Genomic DNA, 19,433 nt, shown 5'->3' on the forward strand with positions numbered 1-19,433 from the left:
TGTTTCCTCCCTGCTCCTGTTGCTATCTGCTATCTTCGTCAGTCCGCGTCTGTCTGCTTTTTTTGTACAGTGGGGTAAATAAATATTTAGTCAACCACTAATTGTGCAAGTTCTCCCACTTGAAAATATTAGAGAGGCCTGTGATTGTCAACACGGGTAAACCTCAACCGTGAGAGACAGAATGTGGAAAAAAAAAAACTGAAAATCACATTGTTTGATTTTTAGAGAATTTATTTGCAAATCATGGTGGAAAATAAGTATTTGGTCAAAACCAAAAGTTCATCTCAATACTTTGCTATGTACCCTTTGTTGGAAATAATGGAGGGAAAATGTTTTCTGTAACTCTTCAAAAGCTTTTTGCACACACTGTTGCTGGTATTTTGGCCCATTCTTCCATGCAGATCTCCTCTAGAGCAGTGATGTTTTGGGGCTGTCGTTGGACAACACAGACTTTCAACTCCCTCCACAGATTTTCTATGGGGTTGAGGTCTGGAGATTGGCTAGGCCACTCCAGGCCCTTCATACAAAGCCACCCCTTTGTTGCTCTGACTGTATGTTTGGGATGGTTACCATGCCAAAGCGCTTTACATTAGCACACATTTACCCGTTCACGCACACATTCACACACCAATCGGGCTGCTGCCATGCAAGGCAGCTGTCAACCCATTGGAGGGTTGAGTGCCTTGCCAAAGAGCACTTCGAGTGGGCAGTCGTAGCCGGGAATCGAACCACTGACCCTTCGGTCCAAGTACAACTCCAGCTACCAACTGCGCCACGGAGGGCGGAAGGAGATTTTTACTTGAAATCTCTCGATACATGGTTCCATTCATTCTTTCCTTTACACAGATCAGTCGTCCTGGTCCCTTTGCAGAAAAACAGCCCCAAAGCATTATGTTTCCACCCCCGTGCTTCATAGTGGGTATGGTGTTCTTCAGATGCAATTCAGTATTCTTTCTCCTCCAAACACGAGAACCTGTGTTTCTACCAAAAAGTTCTATTTTGGTTTCATCTGACCATAACACATTCTCCCAGTCCTCTTCTGGATCATCCAAATGCTCTCTAGCGAACCGCAGACGGGCTTGGACGTGTACTGGCTTCAGCAGGGGTACACGTCTGGCAGTGCAGGATTTGAGTCCCTGGTGGCGCATTGTGTTACTGATAGTAGCCTTTGTTACTGTGGTCCCAGCTCTCAGTAGGTGATCCTCTAGGTCCCCCCATGTGGTTCTGGGATTTATGCTCACCATTCTTGTCATCATTTTGACGCCACGGGGTGAGATCTTGCATGGAGCCCCAGATCGAGGGAGATTATCAGTGGTCTTGTATGTCTTCCATTTTCTAATAATTGCTCCCACAGTTGATTTCTTTACACCAAGCGTTTGACCTATTGCAGATTCAGCTTGGTGCAGGTCTAGAATTTTGTCTCTGGTGTCCTTCGACAGCTCTTTGGTCTTGGCCATAGTGGAGTTTGGAGTGTGACTGACTGAGGTTGTGGACAGGTGTCTTTTATACCGATCATGAGTTAAAACAGGTTAACGAGTGGAGCCTCGTTAGACCTCGTTAGAAGAAGTTAGACTTCTTTGACAGCCAGAAATCTTGCTTGTTTGTAGGTGACCAAATACTTATTTTCCACTCTAATTTGGAAAGAAATTATTTTAAAAAAATCAAACAATGTGATTTTCTAAATACTTATTTGCCCAACTGTATTTTTTCCCCCTGGGGATCAACTGTTTGCTGTACTCCCATACGAAAATTGATTTGATTAGTTGGTCTCTCTCTTTGCGGCGGGCTACGTGAAAGATTCATGGGATCACTGGAAGACCGCCTGACTCAATGCCCCACCCATGGAAGATAGCGAGGATATTTGGCTGTTTGGCGTGGCGGTCATGGGGTTCCTTCTGCTTGGCTTGGGAGATGCACTGCTCTACTGGAAAGGTTCTAAGACGGCAGCTTTCAAGGAAATCGACAAATTGACCGTGGATCAAGCGGTGCAACTCAAGGCTTTGCAAGACCGAGTCGATGCTTGGCTTGAGAACTCCCTCCGTGGACGCAAGGTTCAGTCCGAGAAAGGATGGAGAAAGGTGGATGTCATCTGGTGTACAACTGGTACAACAGGCACTTGTACGACGGGTACTACAGGTACATGTACTATACTTCAAGCACATGCACTACAAGTGTGTGTACTTGTACTACACATTAAAGTTTTAACAGCTTGTTATGATAATAATAATAATACATTATGACTATTATGACTCTAATATTAGACCTGCAAAGTTAAAACATCGTGTTACAAGCTTGTTATGAGGCTCATAATAATCCTGTAATTCTAAATATAATGTAAGTATCAATCTTATTCCTAAAATACTAATTTTAGGCATTACTGGCTTGTCATATGGCTTAAAATGAGCAGCTAATACTACTTTTAGGCTTACAATTGGACCATTGACTTCCTAAAACTAGTTAAACATACCTAGTTTCAAGATCCTTCATCTTGAATGGATGTCTTTATTTTTATAATTTTTACTAGGGAAAAAAATAATCGCTTTTTCCATTGGCAGAATTTTATAAGCAAATCCTATCTCATTTTAAGTAATTTTTAAAACTCTTTTTAGAAGTAGCATTATTTCCTGTGTACATACAATTTAGAATACATACCGTGTTAGCCTGAATATAAGATGGCCCTGATTATAAGACGACCCCCTCTTTTTCGAGACTTCAAGTTTGAAAAAAAGACTTTTTGAACACCAAATTAAATTTTATACAGAAATTACAGTACATCCGAAACAAAAGATTATAACAATTTATTTGAGAGAAAAAAAATGTTATTTTCCCCTCATTCAAATCTTAATATCTGAACATTTAAATATGTAAACTAAAGTGCAATCACATTCATAAATGAATGGCTTCTGGTTTTGGAAATGTAAATAAACCAATCTATTGTGATAAAACAACAAAATTGCAATAACTGCATTAACCATCAAAGTGAAGTCTAACTGTAACTGTAGTCTTGAAACAAATCTGAATAAGGAAAAATATTGCAATAAAATAATGCAAACTGGTTAAACTTGAGAGTAGCTGAGATTTGTCATGACAGAACATCGCCTCAATGATATCTGGTGCCATCTAGCGTCGTGAATGGGTATAATGTCTAGACCGCGAATATAAGACAACCCCCACTTTTTCAGTCTTATTTCAATGCAAAAAACACCGTCTTATATTCCGGCCAATACGGTATTTCCATTAGCCTTAGTAATAAAAGTGTGCTAAATACTACTTCATCATCAGATGGCATGTTATGTCAATGCGATCCATTCATAATTTCTACATTCAGTTCAACCTATGTCGAGTTGCTTGTGCCAACTTGAAAAACCGAGCGCTGAATCCCGAAACGTACCTGGTGAGTTGTTGCTGCAACGTCTCCAGTTTGTTCTCCAACTCCTTCTTCCGTCTGTCACAGATGCGAAGGGGCGGAGAAGGCGGTGCGGAGGTACCCCAGTGAGAAGAAGAAGGCGCCTCGGATGTCTGATAGCAGCGAGGTTGTGGAGGTGGCGACGGGGGACTGCGGATGCAGGGGACCTCCTCATATTGTTGCTCTTTTGGATCTTCGCTTCCCCAGAACGGAAAGATGGTGGAAACTCCTGAGAAAGCGTTGAACATGTATTTAGGACATTCAACTTCAAAGAACTTGATTAGTCAGTTCGGAACTACGGTCGTGCAGAGCATCAGTGCGTAATCATGACATCACATACAGTAGTAGACAACACAACACGGTACTAAACCAAACTATAAAGTTCAAATGGATTAGAGGTTTAGTAATGACAAACTCATTTCAATTCACATTAAGAAAGACGTCTATGAAGTAAAATCTTGCCTCTTAAAGGATTATGGGCCTTGTCACTCCTGTCAAGTTCTGGACACCTCATGGTTTTTGAGGGTCCGGCGTCAGCCATGGAGATTTGAACTGGGCTGGCAAGTTCAGAATCTTCCACCTCCTCACTGGAGAATCCTGGACCAAATCTACAGCAAGATAAATGACAGTGTCTGCCAAGTAACGGAATGACAAATTCCATATTTTTGAAAAAAGAAGAAACTCCGTGAAACACAGTTATCAACAGATGCAAGATGAAATAGCTAATGACCTGGTTGGAATTGCTTGAAACCTTTGTCATTTGAAAAATGAATACATTTCGTTTAAACTCTAAGCTTATATTGTATACGTACAGTGTGGCAAATAAGTATTTAGTCAACTACTAATTGTGCAAGTTGTCCCACTTGAAAATATTAGAGAGGCCTGTAATTGTCAACATGGGTAAACCTCAACCATGAGAGACAGAATGTGGAAAAAAAACCTAGAAAATCACAATTTTTGATTTTTAAAGAATTTGTTTGGAAAAATAAGTATTTGGTCAATACCAAAAGTTCATCTCAATACTTTGTTATGTACCCTTCGTTGGCAATAACGGAGGCCAAACATTTTCTGTAACTCTTCACAAGCTTTTCACACACTGTTGCTGGTATTTTGGCCCATTCCACCACGCAGGTCTCGTCTAGAGCAGTGATGTTTTGGGGCTGTCGTTGGGCAACACGGACTTTCAACTCCCTCCACAGATTTTCTATAGGGTTGAGATCTGGAGACTGGCTAGGCCACTCCCCAGGACATTGAAATGCTTCTTACGAAGCCACTCTTTTGTTGCCCTGGCTGTGTGTTTGGGATCATTGTCATGCTGAAAGACCCAGGACGTCTCATCTTCAATGCCCTTGCTGACGGAAGAAGATTTTCACTCAAAATCTCTCTATACATGGCCCCATTCATTCTTTCCTTTACACAGATCAGTCGTCCTGGTCCCTTTGCAGAAAAACAGCCCGGAAGCATGATGTTTCCACCCCCATGCTTCACAGTGGGTATGGTGCAATTCAGTATTCTTTTTCCTCCAAACAAGAGAACCTGTGTTTCTACCAAAAAGTTCTATTTTGGTTTCATCTGACCATAACACATTCTCCCAGTCCTCTTCTGGATCATCCAAATGCTCTCTAGCGTACCCCAGACGGGCCTGGATGTGTACTTTCTTCAGCAGGGGGAGACGTCCGGCAGTGCAGGATTTGAGTCCCTGGCGGCGCATTGTGTTACTGATAGTAGCCTTTGTTACTGTGGTCCCAGCTCTCTGTAGGTCATTCACTAGGTCCCCCAATGTGGTTCTGGGATTTTTGCTCACCGTTCTTGTTATCATTTTGACACCACGGGGTGAGATCTTGCATGAAGCCCCAGATCGAGGGAGATTATCAGTGGTCTTGTATGTCCTCCATTTTTTAATAATTGCTCCCACAGTTGATTTCTTTACACCAAGCGTTTTACCTCTTGCAGATTCAGTCTTCCCAGCCTGGTGCAGGTCTACAATTTTGTCTCTGGTGTCCATCGACAGCTCTTTTGTCATGGCCATAGTGGAGTTTGGAGTGTGACTGACTGAGGTTGTGGACAGGTGTCTTTTATACCGATAATGAGTTAAAACAGGTGCCATTAATACAGGTAACGAGTGGAGCCTCGTTAGACCTCGTTAGAAGAAGTTAGACTTCTTTGACAGCCAGAAATCTTGTTTGTTTGTAGGTGACCAAATGCTTATTTTCCACTCTAATTTGGAAATAAATTCTTAAAAAATCAAACAACGTGATTTTGTTTTTTTTCACATTCTGTTTCTCATGGTTGAGGCTTACCCATGTTGACAATTACAGGCCTCTCTAATCTTTTCAAGTAGAACTTGCACAATCGGTGGTTGACTAAATACTTATTTGCCCCACTGTAAGTAGATGGCTAGTAGTGGCAGCGCACTGAAGCAGCATGAAGGAATCTGACCTCCTAGTCAGATTGCTGGAATCACGCTAGCCGAACCACCCGCGCTGGCGCAGCTCTAACGACCTGGGCCGGCAAGACCCCGACAACCCGGCCAAATGGCCAAACTCCGCGCAATTCCCATTAGTCTTAACCCCTTGAACTAACTCCATTTCGAAAGCTGGAAAAAGGCTTCAAAACATAAGTTGACAATTTATTCTGAGTCGACAGCAATCATACAGCACAGAGGGAGCCAGGCGAGGATCCATGGTCACTAGAGATGTCCCAATCGGGTCCGATCACGTCATTTTCAAAGTATCAGAATCGGCAAAAAAATACCAGACATGCCTTTTTTAAATATACAGTATATATATATTTTTTAATGAAATTGTTTTCTAATTGTATTTAACGTTACAGACACAATGTGTTACACCCTTCCAGAGTCTTTAGTTTAAGCTTAAGGTAGGGTTATCAAATTTATCGCGTTAACGGCGAGAATATTTTTTACATTTATCACATTACAATATTTAACGCAATTAACGCATGCGCTGCACGACCCACTCACGCATTGTCGCATTCAATCTATAATGGCGCCGTTTTACCCATACAGTATATACAGCTAAAAGGCAGCGTAAAATGAGCAGAGTGAATTTTAGCAGCCTTTGAAGCTTTTTTTTAAATGGCTAAAGCCTTTCAATCCCTCTCCCAACGATTAGAATAATCGTGGGAAGCAATGTGGGGAAGAAAGGTAGTAGTTGATCTTTTTCTTAACACCATATGTTATTTCCCAACGCAGAGAAGATATATCAATTGGTACCACGACGCACAGTCATGGTTGCACTTCCCATCATGCATTTGGGCAGAAGTTAAATGGCTTCAGTATCATTTACTGAAAGCGCAACAAATACACTAGATGGCAATATTTAGTCACAATATACAAAGTCACATTTATCGTTTAAGAATTACAAGTCTTTCTATCCATGGATCCCTCTCATAGAAAGAATTAATAATGTAAATGCCATCTTGAGGATTTATTGTCATAATAAACAAATACAGTACTTACTGTATGTACTGTATGTTGAATGAATATATTTGTCCGAGTTTTATTCATTTTTTTCGTAATGCATTGCCAAAATGTGTATGATCAGGAAAAATTATCGGGAATGATTGGAATTGAATCGGGAGCAAAAAAAAAAAAGCAATCGGATCGGGAAATATCCGGATCGGCAGATACTCAAACTAAAACGATTGGGATTGGATCAGAGCAAAAAAACATGATCGGAACAACCCTAGTAAGAATTCCCATTCGCAGCAATGCAATAATGTTACTGTGTTTGACTCTAAATATTCACACCACAGTTTCATGCATATGAAACAAAAGAATATAACAGACAGTGAGATGAAATAGCAAGCAATGGCTGCCCAAGTTCACTTGTCTTTTCGTACTCCGTGCTTGCTAAGAGCTTGAGTTGTAATGTGATAACGTCTGTAGAATGAGGCTAACAAACTAGTTACACTTGAGTGTCACTAGAGGGCGACAGATTTGTCTCTGTTATTCAATCAAAAAAAGTAGCTTAAATCGAAATATATATTTGCAGACGTGGGCTTGTCGATGTCGGTGTCAATCTTGCTCAGTCAGTTGCATGACGCACACTTTGGGCTACTGTGATAAGAAGGCGTCATGTATCTGTTTTGCCTTATATTCTGCTTGTTTTCCTTAAACTATGGTATAAGTGCTATCAGTTAGACGGTGACTATGAGAAAAGGTACATCTCCTTCAAGCATAACTAAGCAACGTGTGTATATGTGGCAGCCATGTTGGTGGTGGCATCTCTATACATGGAAAATGGGGCATCTGGTTTGGATGCCTCATGGACGCCTCTCTGGAGAGGTGTTCCAGGCATGTCCAACCGGCAGGAGGGACCCTCGGGGACGACACAGGATGCGCTAGAGAGACTGTCTCTTGGCTGGCTTGGGATCCCTCCAGAGGAGCTGGTTGAAGTGGCTGGGGAGAGGGAAGTTTGGGCTTTCCTGCTAAAGCTGCTGCCCCTGCGACGCGACCCGACCCAGCGGTAGATAATGGATGGATGTTTTTTAAAAGATGGTATGTTATAAATATTGTATTTTCAAAACTTACAAGTCCCATATACAATGCCCGTTTTTGATCCACCTCCTTAAATGTCACATTGACAGCAGCATAAGTGAGACATTCATTTCTTTATAGTGCTAGCTGCTAAACCAGTGAGATGATGCGCAGCCCCTACCCCTTGATCTGTTAGGAAACGTTCTAGAAGCGAAGCATAAGAATTTTTTTCCCTCTCAAAGCAATTTGGCACCCCCTCCTCTAGACGGCGCCCTAGCCAACTGCCTAACTCGGCTATGCTGTGGGGGCCATGTTGGTGGGGTCAGCTTTAAACTTGGAAAATGAAATAATATTCTTTTGGATGTGAGCATGACTGCTCTGCTTAACAGAGGATAAGCTTGACAGTTTTTGTTTTCTATTGAAAAAAAAAAAAATCATACCACGACTCATGTTTGTAAGAAAAATAAATCTATTGGAAAATTTGACTTCAAATCTTACAGTGTCTGTTTCTGATCGTCTTTGCTGTGGCCAGGTTCGTAGTGGTCCATATTACTGTGTCTTCGAATGCATCTGTAGGAAGTTTGGGGTCTCCTGGGGTCACCTACGAGCAGGTCAACAGCAGTATGAATTCGCCACAAAAACAATGAATATAGTGCAGGCATTCTAAACTGACAATAGTGCCAAATTAATGCCATTATTTTAGCATCATGTCTTAAAGAGGAAACAAATTAGATGGAAACAGCTCTGAAAAGTAATCCCTCACCTCTCAGTTTAAGTGGTTGTATTACAGGTACAGTGGTACCTTGATATACGAAAGCTCAGTACACGAAAAATTCATTTTACAAAACTTTTTTTTAGAAGGTTTTTCGCTTCATATTATGAAAAAATATTCATCATACATAAGATAATGCGTACTGGAATAGGTAATTCCCTGTTAGGGCACCTGTTCCCTGAGCCTTGCTCAATCAACAACTCTACTCCACGAGTTGGTGACTCTAGTGTTCACATTGATCCAAGATTTGTATTGCTTCTATTCAGCTCACTGTGTCTTTGTTTACAGATCCTGCATTGCTTGCCTGCCTTGACAGCTCACCTGCTCATTCACCAAATGCCCGCCTGATCATTTGGACACAGACTACTTTTGTATTATGCAATAAACTATTGTTACTACTGCCACCTTGCCTGCCTTCTCTGCGCTTGGGTCCACCGCTCACCCAGAACCGTAAGAATTAGAGATGTGGTCGATCGGGTCCGATCACGTCATTTTCAAAGTATCGGAATCGGCAAAAAAATATCGGACATGCCTTTTTTTTTTTCTTTTTTTTTAAATAAATCGTTTTCAAATTGTATTTGTTGATCACAACATACTACTCAGCAGATTGGAACAGTGGGTAGGGCTTACTGACACTATTCTTCAGTGGTTCACATCCTATTTACATGATAGGGATTTCTTTGTGTCAATTGGAAACTATCAGTCAGAACGAACCAAATTCACGTGTGGAGTCCCTCAAGGGTCAATTCTTGGACCACTCTTATTTAACATCTATATGCTTCCGTTAGCTCAGATAATGGAACAGTATGACATCTCCTATCACGCCTATGCAGATGACACACAACTGTACATTTCTGTGTCCCCACATGATTATAGTCCCTTAGTCTCCCTGAGTAAATGCATTCATCAAATCAATGAATGGATGCGGCAGAATTTTCTCCAGTTAAATGTGGAGAAGACAGAGGTGATCATTTTTGGGCCAAAAAAGGAAAGATAAGCAGGCAACTTAGCACAATGTCACTTACAGCTACAAATCAAGTCAGAAACCTTGGCGTAATTATTGATTCAGACCTAAAATTTGATAGCCATCTAAAGTCCGTCACTAAATCCGCTTATTACCACCTAAAAAATATAACCAGAATTAAGGGGCTTCTGACTCAACAAGACATGGAAAAACTTATGCATGCATTCATTTTCAGCAGATTGGACTACTGCAACGGTATATTTACAGGTCTTGATAAAAAATCAGTCAGGAAGCTGCAGCTAGTACAGAACGCTGCAGCCAGAGTCCTCACAAATACAAGGAAGCTGGACCACATTACACCGGTTTTGAAATCGCTACACTGGCTTCCAGTGAGTCAAAGGATAGACTATAAAATACTACAAAACACTTAATGGCCTTGGACCAAAATACATGCTTGACTTGTTAGATTCCTATGAGACATCTAGACCCCTAAGGTCGTCTGGAACGGGTCTTCTGCATGTTCCAAGAACAAGAACCAAGCAGGGTGAGGCAGCATTTAGTTATTATGCTCCTCACCTCTGGAACAAGTTACCCGAACGTCTGAAGTATGCTCAAACTGTTAGCTCCTTTAAATCAGGGCTAAAAACGCTTTTGTTTAGCACTGCATATCCATAACTGTCTATATATTTCAATCTACCTGCCTTCTATTCCTCTTGTGCTTATCTTCATTGCTGATTTCAATGATTATTAGTAGTAGTAGTTTTTGCTTTATTTTTATTTTTGTTTTATTTTTATTTATTTATTTTTATTCTGTGATTAAAATGTGATCTTTTGTCTTGGTTTTTACGTTGTGTTGATTTAAATGGGATTTTTATGGTCTTCATGTGATGTAAAGCACTTTGAATTGCCTTGTGTTGAATTGTGCTATATAAATTTGCCTTGCCAAATTTGCCTTAATGTTACAGACATAATATGTTACACTCATCCAGAGTCTTTAGTTTAGGCTCAAGGTAGGGTTATCAAATTTATCCCATTAACGGCGGAAATTTTTATTTTTAATTTATCACGTTAAAATATTTAACGCAATTAATGCTTGTGCTGCACGGCCCACTCACGCATTGTCGCGTTCAATCTGTAATGGCGCCGTTTTACCTATATATAGAGCTAAAAAGCAGCATAAAATTAGTAGAGTGGATTTTGGCAGTCTTTGGAGCCTTTATTTAATTGGCTAAAGCCTTACAATCCCTTTCCCTACGATTAGAAACATCGTGGGAAGCAATGTGGGGAAGAAAGGTAGTAGTTGATCTTTTTCTTAACACCCTATGTTATTTCCCAACGCAGAGAAGATATATCAATTGGTACCACTACGCACAGTCATGGGTGCACTTCCCATCATGCATTTGGGCAGAACAGATGGCTACAGTATCATTTACTGAAAGCTCGACAAATACACTAGATGGCAATAGTTAGTCACAATATACAAAGTCACATTTATCCTTTAAGAATTACAAGTCTTTCTATCCGTGGATCCCTCTCACAGAAAGAATGTTAATAATGTAAATGCCATCTTGAGGATTTATTGTCATAATAAACAAATACAGTACTTACTGTATGTACTGTATGTTGAATGAATATATTTGTCCGAGTTTTATTCATTTTTTTCGTAATGCACTGCCAAAATGTATATGATCAGGAAAAATTATCGGGAATGATTGGAATTGAATCGGGAGCAAAAAAAAAAAAGCAATCGGATCGGGAAATATCCGGATCGGCAGATACTCAAACTAAAACGATTGGGATTGGATCAGAGCTAAAAAACATGATCGGAACAACCCTAGTAAGAATTCCAATTCGCAGCAATGCAATAATGTTACTGTGTTTGACTCTAAATATTCACACCACAGTTTCATGCATATGAAACAAAAGAATATAACAGACAGTGAGATGAAATAGCAAGCAATGGCTGCCCAAGTTCACTTGTCTTTTAGTACTCCGTGCTTGCTAAGAGCTTGAGTTGTAATGTGATAACGTCTGTAGAATGAGGCTAACAAACTAGTTACACTTGAGTGTCACTCGAGGGCGACAGATGTGTCTCTGTTATTCAATCAAAAAAAGTAGCTTAAATCAAAATATATATTTCCAATTAAAAAAAATTGTCCCAAAGTTGTTTACTTCATTTGCTGTTTCTGACTGTGTATCATATTGCCTCTGCAAAACCCTTTGAGACAACTTTGTTTGTTGTTGGGCTATACAAATAAAATCGAATTGAATTGAATTAAAAAAGACTTCAAAACTTTTTTCACTTCAATCATAAAAAATAAAAAAATAAAAAAAATAAAAAATAATAAAGAAAAAATGTTTCAATGCAAAAATAAATTTGAGACTCAAACAATGCATTTGAACACTGCTTTACTTTGACTAGATTTTTTTTTTTGATTGAAACAATGTTTTGATTGAAGTTATGTTGTTTTGCGTTTCGGCCACATTTTAGGGAGGACATTTGTGTCTTTAAAGTCCCCCACTGCTCGACGGCTTGTTGGGCTGGCGAGTGGTGGCCATGACTCTTGCTTCTTCATGCTTTTCAGAAATGCGCCATTGGTGTAGCCACTTGTCACTCAAACATGTCTGATCAATAGCGAAGCGCTGCATTTGTGTCAAAATGATTCAATAAACTAAAAAGGGAGTTCAAAACTTTTTTCACTTCAGTCAAAAACAAAAACAAAATACGCCATTGGTGTAGCCACTTGTCAATCAAACATGTCTGCCCAGTAGCGAAGTGGGATTAGAAAAAAAATAAAAAATAAAAAATAAAAGTTTACAACTTCAGTCAAAAAAAGCATACTTCAAAACTTTTTTCACTTCAATGAAAAAAAATTCAAATCTAAAAAAAAAAAAAAAAAAATTAAAAATAAAAATAAAAAGATTTTTTTTTTTTTTTGAGGGGAGGGGTATTTTTGCAGAGAACATGACAGTCAATTTAATGTGTGGTGTTTTAGTAGATTTTACAACAAATTAGGCCATTTACATGTAAAACGCAATTCTTTATTCGAAAAAAATCATGATGCGAAAGCCACTCTGGAATTTTGTATCTTTAGGTACCACTGCATTTACTGTACTGAACATTTTCTCTACAGACCTGAATGAATGGAATAATGGCTGTGTTTTCTCCATTGTGCTTTGCCCTCACAGTCTGAGTCTTCTCCACTCAATAATCCAGCAGGTTCATTATTCACCTGTACAGACAGAAAAACAGCAAAGAGACCATCAAACACGCTGTGAAAAAATTGACTCTAGCTTTTGTTTGTGCACTCGTGACTCACAAAAATGTTCTTTCTCTTGTGTACTTTGTCTAAAGCTCACAAAACTACCAGAAGTGATATCTACATATAGTTACTAGTGTTGCACCGATACCATTTTTTGGCCCCGATACCTGGCTGTGCAGTATCGGCCGATACCGATACCATACCGATACCACCCCGTTTATATATATATATATATTTTTTTTTCCTTAATTTTTTATTTTATTTTTTTTCCAAAGAGCTACATAATTGGATGTGAAATCATTGCTATCAAGGCTTTGTCAGGCTGTTGCTTACCTTTGCAAAATAGGAAAAAGTACACTAAACCCTAGTAGACAATAGTTGAATAAACCTTTGGCTCTCAAAGGCCAAAATAGTGCTAAATTTGTGAAATTAATAAAACATGTATAATACTAGCCCAACAGTAAGAAAGTAAAAATAAATTAATAATAATAAACTCTGAATGAACTGAATAAACTTTTTTAAACCTCTCAAAGTCCAAACAATGCAACTTTCATGAAATTATTGTCACATTCTGCTGCTGGTTAGATTGTGTTTTGTTGCTGGGCGTAGGGGCGTGGCACTTGAATCCAATGCAGGCTCATTAACGCAGCATTTAAGCACGGGTGATCTCAGAGAAGGCTGACGAGATATTTGCCTTGCTGATCGCTATTTGACATCTGGCACAATAATCTCGCTACATTTGCTTGTTATGCCCCTGCATTGGGTTTTTTTGTTAGTGTGCTGCTCTTGTTTGTAACCGCTGCCTATCGTCTTAGTTTGTCCGTCGACCTGCTGTCACGGACTCTTTTTGTTATTTCTACTATCCCGCGATCGCGTGTTATTTTTTGTTTGCAATCATTAAACCCTTTTATGTATCCCTCGCTTGTTGTCTGCTTCGAGGTTCAACCTTGTTTCCGCATTTGCGGACGCTAACAATTATAAGTAATAATAATTGACCACAGCATCCCGTCTCTCCTTTTTTTCGGGAGGTGGGAGTCCCTTATTTCTATTTCTGAAAGGTGGCAACAATACTTTGGTAACACTTCCCAAATTACTGCGGCATATCTTTCAGTAAAAGACAATAAAAGTAAAGTAGACGAAGTGAACTGACCAGAGATTGTTGCTCCGGTCCAGCGGCCTTCTTCCTCTGGATAGCAGTCCTGCGCTTGCAGGCTCAAACTCGTTGTGTTCGTTCACGTTTCGTCTTCAAATGTTTTATCAAGTTCGAGGTATTGAAACTGGCCGATTTAACTCCACATCTCCAAAGTTTCAGGCCGCAAATCTTGCATGCAGCCATTGATTTTAATCGACGGGATTTCTATTTGGAAATATTTCCCTACCGCCGCCATATTTCCTGGTTTGTTCTTCGTCTATATGAAAAAGCCCCCTTTTGATTGGTCAGGAGTGGCTATTGGCCCGCTCTCATTGGTCTGGAGCAGGCCAATAGCGATAGCTGCTTGGTGTTCACGTGTCATCACACAACACAGAGACAGAGTGTAGTGAGCGCCAGGAGGAGAAAAAGGCTGTGGTCAAATGTTATAATAATGGACCAGTAAATGGTATCGGCGCCGTCTTTGTTGGTACTCGCCGATACCGATACCACCATTTCGGGCCGGATCGGCGCCCCCTGCCGATACTAGTATCAGTATCGGTGCATCTTTAATAGTTACCAGCAGTGATACAGTATCTACTCATAGTTTTAGAATGACAAAGATTCGTACATCTCTGAGGTTGAATGTGATCTCCAAGTTGGACCAGAAATATTCACAGAATTCTGGATACATGTCCAAAACCTACAAACACAAAAGGCATTACGGTTCAATTTTTTTTTTGTATCGACTCGGCATTAAAAAGAACCGACGAGACTTGAAATATATTCACCTCCAGCATATCATCTCGGCGTATTTTGTGAAGATCACAGTAGGTCAAAGCTCGGACATCTGCACTGGATTTTCCTGGTAGAGCACTAAGATTGATTGGCTCCCCAAATATATCGTTCTTTCCTGGAAAGGAAGATCCAATAATACCAAACCACGCATTATCAGGCTTATTCTTTACTTTTTTTTTTTTTTTTATGACTGTGGTCAAGCCCGCCTACTGCGTAAAAGCCGAGTTCAAGCTAGGCGCTAACGCAAATGCACAGCTATCGCTGCCGTGCTGCCTGCCCCTCACTCTTTGCTGACGTAATTGCTGCATGAATTCCGATTTGGGAGACTTGACAGTTCAGACCGCCGCCACATTCGGGAGAAATGTGGCCCAGATTGGATTTAAGCCACATACGAAAGTGACCCAGATCGGATTTAAAATAGTCCACTTCTATGCGACTTGTCCCGTTCAGACAGTCAACTTAACGCTTAGACGTCATAATTGTATTGACGGATCACAACCGTCAGCCACTGCGCAACGCCTTCAAGTAGGGGGCCGTCCTACAGTCCGCTTCAGTTATTCGCAGTCGGTCACAGTTAGTCAACACATGCAGCGGTCCAACGGTGGATTTAGGTTGAAAAAGTATGAAAGCTGGACTGCATACAAATAGAAAGTATTCTCTCAGGATGGTTTTGTTCAAGGATTCAAGGTAATTATTATATTTTTCGTACCATGCATGCATTTTCAAACGTTATGAAAAAAAATCAATGGGAGTAATTAACCGCTACGGACTAGCATCATTCATCGACTTATTTACATAACAGAAATCCTAACTGCACTTTTTTTTTTTTTTTTTTTTTTTTGCTGTTACCCAAGAATCAAGACTGTTTTACGTCCATATCTATAAAGAATTCAGGGATTTAAGCATTTATTCACAAGAATTTTCACCAGAAAAGCTCTCTTTACATATGGTGACCGCCATATTGACTGAGACTAGCATCATACTTTGACATATTTACGCAAAATAAATGCTAACGTCGTGTTTTTTTTTTGCTTTTTAACCAAGAATTGAGACTGTTTTACGTCCAAATCTATAAAGAATGCTGGGATTTAAGCATTTATTCAAAAGAATTTTCTCCGGAAAAGCTCTGTTAACATCAGGCGGCCACTAGCTATATTCACTGACTAGCATCGGACTTCGACATATTTACGTAAAATAAACGCTGAATGCACTTTTTTTTTGCTGTTACCCAAGAATCAAGACTGTTTTACGTCCATATCTACAGTATAAGGAATTCAGGGATTTAAAAGCATTTGTTCACAAGAATTTTCACCAGAACAGCTCTGTTTACATATGGCGGCCGCCACACCGACTAACAGACTAGCATCGTACTTCGACATATTTACGTAAAATAAATGCTCACAGCACATTTTTTTTTCTTTTTTGCTTTTAACCAAGAATCAAGACATTTTTTTACGTCCATATCTACAAAGCATTCAGGGATTTAAGCATTTATTCACAAGAATTTTAAACGAAAAAAAGGTCTTTGTCTGTGATTCCACTCGGTCAGCTTTGACTGACACGCCAAGAATGCAGGCCCGTTATTAATCAGCCCTGCGCCCCGTCAATATCATTATGAAGTCTATGCTTCACTCGAGTCGGAAAACACAACAAATAATCGAATTCGTGCATTAAGCCCTGCGGTCTAAATCGAGCCTTACACCGGGAGGGACTGAACGATCAAATGGATTGGACGTCTATCCCCGTCAATGGCAGCCAATGAGATAAATCATTCACTACCACTGACAGCTGTTGTAGTATTATTTTAAATAAAACCTATGAAAACCTATCAATATTTGGGTTGTTTTAGTTAAAGCAGACACTGTTTTTTCATCTGTATGATTTTGACAAAAATCAGATCACATTTGATGGTGATTTTATGCAGAAATGTGAGAAATTCTAAAAGGTTCAGATACTTTTTCATACCACTGTATACTGCATCGTGGACTGTAAACATCCTGTATTCATCATACCGAGAATAGCAACCACGACATCTCCTCTCAGAATCTCTATAGATCCTCTTGAGATGAAGTATAAGGCTGATATCAGGTCTCCAGCGTGTACAAGGGTATCACCAGGTGGAGCGTGGGTGGTCTTGAATCTCATGGCCAAGGCCCTCAGGCAGCCCTGAGTGGATCCTTCAACCCAGAAATTTAGACAATGAGAACGTCATGTTTAAAATTGGCGTAAAAATCATGTCGTTTGTGATGTTTTGTAAACAGAAAGAAGAAATACCTTGGAACGCTTTACAGTTCTGCAGCAGAGATCTATTGAGGTGGAGGCAAATATCTGCCTGAAGACACTCTGGGAATCCTTTTAGAACCTGCGGAAGAACATTTTCACGGAACATTTTTTTGACGGAGATCGCCCCCCCATGAATCGGCCCCGCCCCCCTTGTCTCATTAATACGTTATGAAGTCTATGCAACAACATAACAATGTTATTAAAAAGAATTCAGAGACTTATTGTACTTTAAAAGTGTTGAAATTACATAAAATGCAAACATTACTTGTATTTTTACTTTTAAACATTTTGTATGGCTCTCACTGAATCACCTTTAAAAATATGTGGTGTTCATGGCTCTCTCAGCCAAAAAGGTTCTAGGTTCTAGACGAGGGTAAGACAGGGTAGGGTGATGGGACAGTTTACTTCTTGGCTGCCATTGACAGCATTAAGACTGCCAGTCTTAGCGCAGTGGTGTCCAAATTACGGCCCAAAACGGAAAAATGGCAGACGAGATTTCGGCGTCATAAATTCAAAATCACATAAGTTGGTTATGTCACAACCCGTGAAGGACCTGTATTATTGTCCAAAAGACTAAGACGAAAATTTAAAGAGCTGCCAAAAAAAAAGCACTGATTCGACGTCTATTGCCGTCAACAACAGCCAAGAGACAAGATGAGTTCAACTCGGGAGTACTTACGGCATTCATGTCTATTCCGTTCGTATAGGACCAGGCGTGTTGGAAGTATTCCTCTAGCCTCTGTCTCAGAGGGTTGGGAATCTGGTGGAAGCGGATAAACTCTCGAACTCTCATCATCTGAGCGTGATAGCGCGCCGTACCGGAGTAAAGGCGCTGAATAATGGCTGACACGTTGCCAAAGATGCTCGCATACATTAGAGCTATTGAGGAGACACAGCCAGAGAATCTGCATTAATCCATAAAGAGAGATTAGACCGCACGTCGTATGGGACTCACCGCCAATAAGCATGACAGAGATGGAGAAGATCTTCTCCGAGTTGGTGTTGGGAGACACGTTCCCGAAGCCCACGCTGGTCAGGCTGCTGAAGGTGAAATAAAGCGCCGTCACGTATTTATCCCGTATGGAGGGACCCGATCCCTCCACCGAGTCGTTGTACGGCCTTCCCAGCTGCTCGGCCAGAGTGTCCAACCAGCCGATCCCGGCGGAAGTCGAGCGCTCCACGTTTCCGATGGCGTACCTGTCATTATGTCACAGGGTGGAAGTGTTTTAATTAAAGATGTCCCGATCGATCGGCATCCGATCACGTCATTTTCAAAGTATCGGAATCGGCAAAAAAATATCGGACATGCCTTTTTTTAATATACTGTATATATATATATATATATATATATATTTTTTAAATCATTTTCTAGTTGTATTTAACGTTACAGACAAAATGTCTTATACTCATCTAGAGTAATTTTGGCTTAAAGAAGGGCTATCAAATTTATTGCGTTAACGACGGTAATTAATTTTTTAAAATTAATCACGTTAAGTAATTAACGCATGCGCTGCACGACCCACTCCCGCATTGTCACGTTCAATCTATAAAGACGCCGTTTCATCTATAGATAGCGCTAAAAGGCAGCATATTATGAGTAGAGAGAATTTTGACAGCCTTTGGAACCATTTTTTATGTGGCTAAAGCCTTACAATACCTCTCTCAGCAATTAAAAATAACGTGGGAGGCAATGTGGGGCAGAAAGATAGTAGTCCATCATTTTCTTAACACTCTATGTTCTTTCCCAGCGCAGAGAAGATATATCAATTGGTGACCCTACGCACCTCCCATCATGCATTTGGGCAGAAGTTAAACGGCTGCAGTATCATTTACTGAAAGCTCAACAAATACACTAGATGGCAATATTTAGTCACAATATACAAAGTCACATTTATCCTTTAAGAATTACAAGTCTTTCACAGAAAGAATGTTAATATTGTAAATGCCATCTTGAGGATTTGTCATAATAAACAAATACAGTACTTATGTACTGTATGTTGAATGTATATATTCGTCCAAGTTTTATTCATTTTTTTCTTAATGCATTGCCAAAATGTAAATGATCGGGAAAAATTATCGGGAATGATTGGAATTGAATCTGGAGCAAAAAAAAAGCAATCGGATCGGGAAATATCTGGATCGGCAGATACTCAAACTAAAACGATCCGGATCGGATCGAGAGCAAAAAAACATGATCGGAACAACCCTAGTTTTAATAATTTGATTTGTTTTTTGAATTTTGTGTGCTGTGGTTTGCTTTTAGATTCATTGCTTGTAGTTTTAACTTCCAACCTAATTGACACCAATCAGAACACTTATG

At 40.0% G+C, this 19,433-nt stretch overlaps 1 protein-coding gene across 1 annotated transcript in view; it reads right to left on the minus strand.

The window, feature by feature from the left end:
- Positions 1-19,433, minus strand: part of LOC130930380 (potassium voltage-gated channel subfamily H member 6-like) — a 71,441-nt gene that overhangs the window by 1,982 nt on the left and 50,026 nt on the right. The window contains exons 12-21 of the mRNA XM_057858295.1: positions 18,069-18,310; positions 17,793-17,992; positions 17,105-17,192; positions 16,843-17,007; positions 14,824-14,945; positions 14,664-14,735; positions 12,777-12,873; positions 8,403-8,505; positions 3,869-4,014; positions 3,392-3,635 (exon numbers count right to left, since the gene is read on the minus strand). Coding sequence (XP_057714278.1) covers positions 3,392-3,635; positions 3,869-4,014; positions 8,403-8,505; positions 12,777-12,873; positions 14,664-14,735; positions 14,824-14,945; positions 16,843-17,007; positions 17,105-17,192; positions 17,793-17,992; positions 18,069-18,310 — 1,479 coding nt within the window. The remainder of the gene's footprint in view (positions 1-3,391; positions 3,636-3,868; positions 4,015-8,402; positions 8,506-12,776; positions 12,874-14,663; positions 14,736-14,823; positions 14,946-16,842; positions 17,008-17,104; positions 17,193-17,792; positions 17,993-18,068; positions 18,311-19,433) is intronic.

This window comes from Corythoichthys intestinalis, chromosome 14 (genome assembly GCF_030265065.1).
Source record: "Corythoichthys intestinalis isolate RoL2023-P3 chromosome 14, ASM3026506v1, whole genome shotgun sequence".
Classification (NCBI taxonomy): Eukaryota; Metazoa; Chordata; class Actinopteri; order Syngnathiformes; family Syngnathidae; genus Corythoichthys; species Corythoichthys intestinalis.